The 1,076-nt window shown below is 36.2% G+C and overlaps 1 protein-coding gene across 1 annotated transcript in view; it reads right to left on the minus strand.

Moving 5' to 3' along the window:
• Window positions 1–1,013, minus strand: part of LOC119587858 (mitochondrial import inner membrane translocase subunit TIM14-like) — a 2,688-nt gene extending 1,675 nt beyond the window's left edge. The window contains exons 1-2 of the mRNA XM_037936560.1: window positions 849–1,013; window positions 1–117 (exon numbers count right to left, since the gene is read on the minus strand). Coding sequence (XP_037792488.1) covers window positions 1–117; window positions 849–851 — 120 coding nt within the window. The 5' untranslated portion in view covers window positions 852–1,013. The remainder of the gene's footprint in view (window positions 118–848) is intronic.
• Between the last annotated feature and the right edge of the window lie 63 nt (window positions 1,014–1,076).

The following is a 1,076-nucleotide window of genomic DNA, read 5'->3' on the forward strand; positions in this document are numbered from 1 at the left end:
CATGTTGGTTACTGCATCTGCCATCTTCTTTCCCAAGTTAGGCATTGTGCGAAGAACAAAACGTGCGCCAAAGCCCAAGGTGGCCAGGCCTAGGCCTGCCAAAATCATGCCACTAGCCTGGAGGGAAGATGAAGTCATCATAATACTAAATCTTTGGTTAAATCATACCTTGCATTTACAAATGGTTGTGGACTTTCAAAATCATATTGCTGCATATGCAAACCAAATACCAATTTCTTATATAATATCTGTAACTATTTCCTATGTTCTCTTGATACTTGTACAATACATATTTCATTCTAAAAAGCTAGTATGACTTCCAAAGACATCAACAGCTTAAGTTACTTAGGATATAAATAGCTAGGAAAAGAGCAAGGAAGAAAATCATATCCATTTATAATATCATGTCATATTTAGGAATTATAAATATGCAAACAGCTACTACTATTTTAAAATATAACTATGATTTACTAGTTTCATATCATAGATCAGCAATTTTACTTCTTACAAATAATGAATGACAATGACATATGTCTAGAAGACAGTTAACAACACAAAATTAATGTTTTGAAGAAATATTTGGTCTATTTTACTGCTTCTAGTTTTACGTAGTCCTATAAACTGATGCCTTACCAAAAGCTATCCCGCTACCATCAATCTTTCTTCACTACTACTTAATCAGACTCTACAGATATTAAAAATATCAAACACAAACAAACCATCAACATTTCTGCAATAAATTCATTAAACGCTGCAATTGTCACACACCTTACATTCCAACTTCCTCGGCAATCCTCACCATTACACATCTCGCCACAAAACTACAAATTTTCGCCCTCAGTTCTTACCATACTCGGGCCGTGGACAACCGTCTCTCTCTTCTCCTCCAGTCTGACGGTTACTGAAGTTGAGGGAGATGGCAACAGCAACGATTTATAGTTTTATATAACTCAGATTTTCTGGCGTGCGTGTTCCTCCGGAGTTTCGTCTGCAGAGGTAAACAAACAGTGGATTCGAGAAATTTCCGTTCTTTTAAGGGTGAAGGTCAGTGATGGTGCTTTTAGGATATAATTTAC

This window comes from Penaeus monodon, chromosome 23 (assembly GCF_015228065.2).
Source record: "Penaeus monodon isolate SGIC_2016 chromosome 23, NSTDA_Pmon_1, whole genome shotgun sequence".
Taxonomy (NCBI): Eukaryota; Metazoa; Arthropoda; class Malacostraca; order Decapoda; family Penaeidae; genus Penaeus; species Penaeus monodon.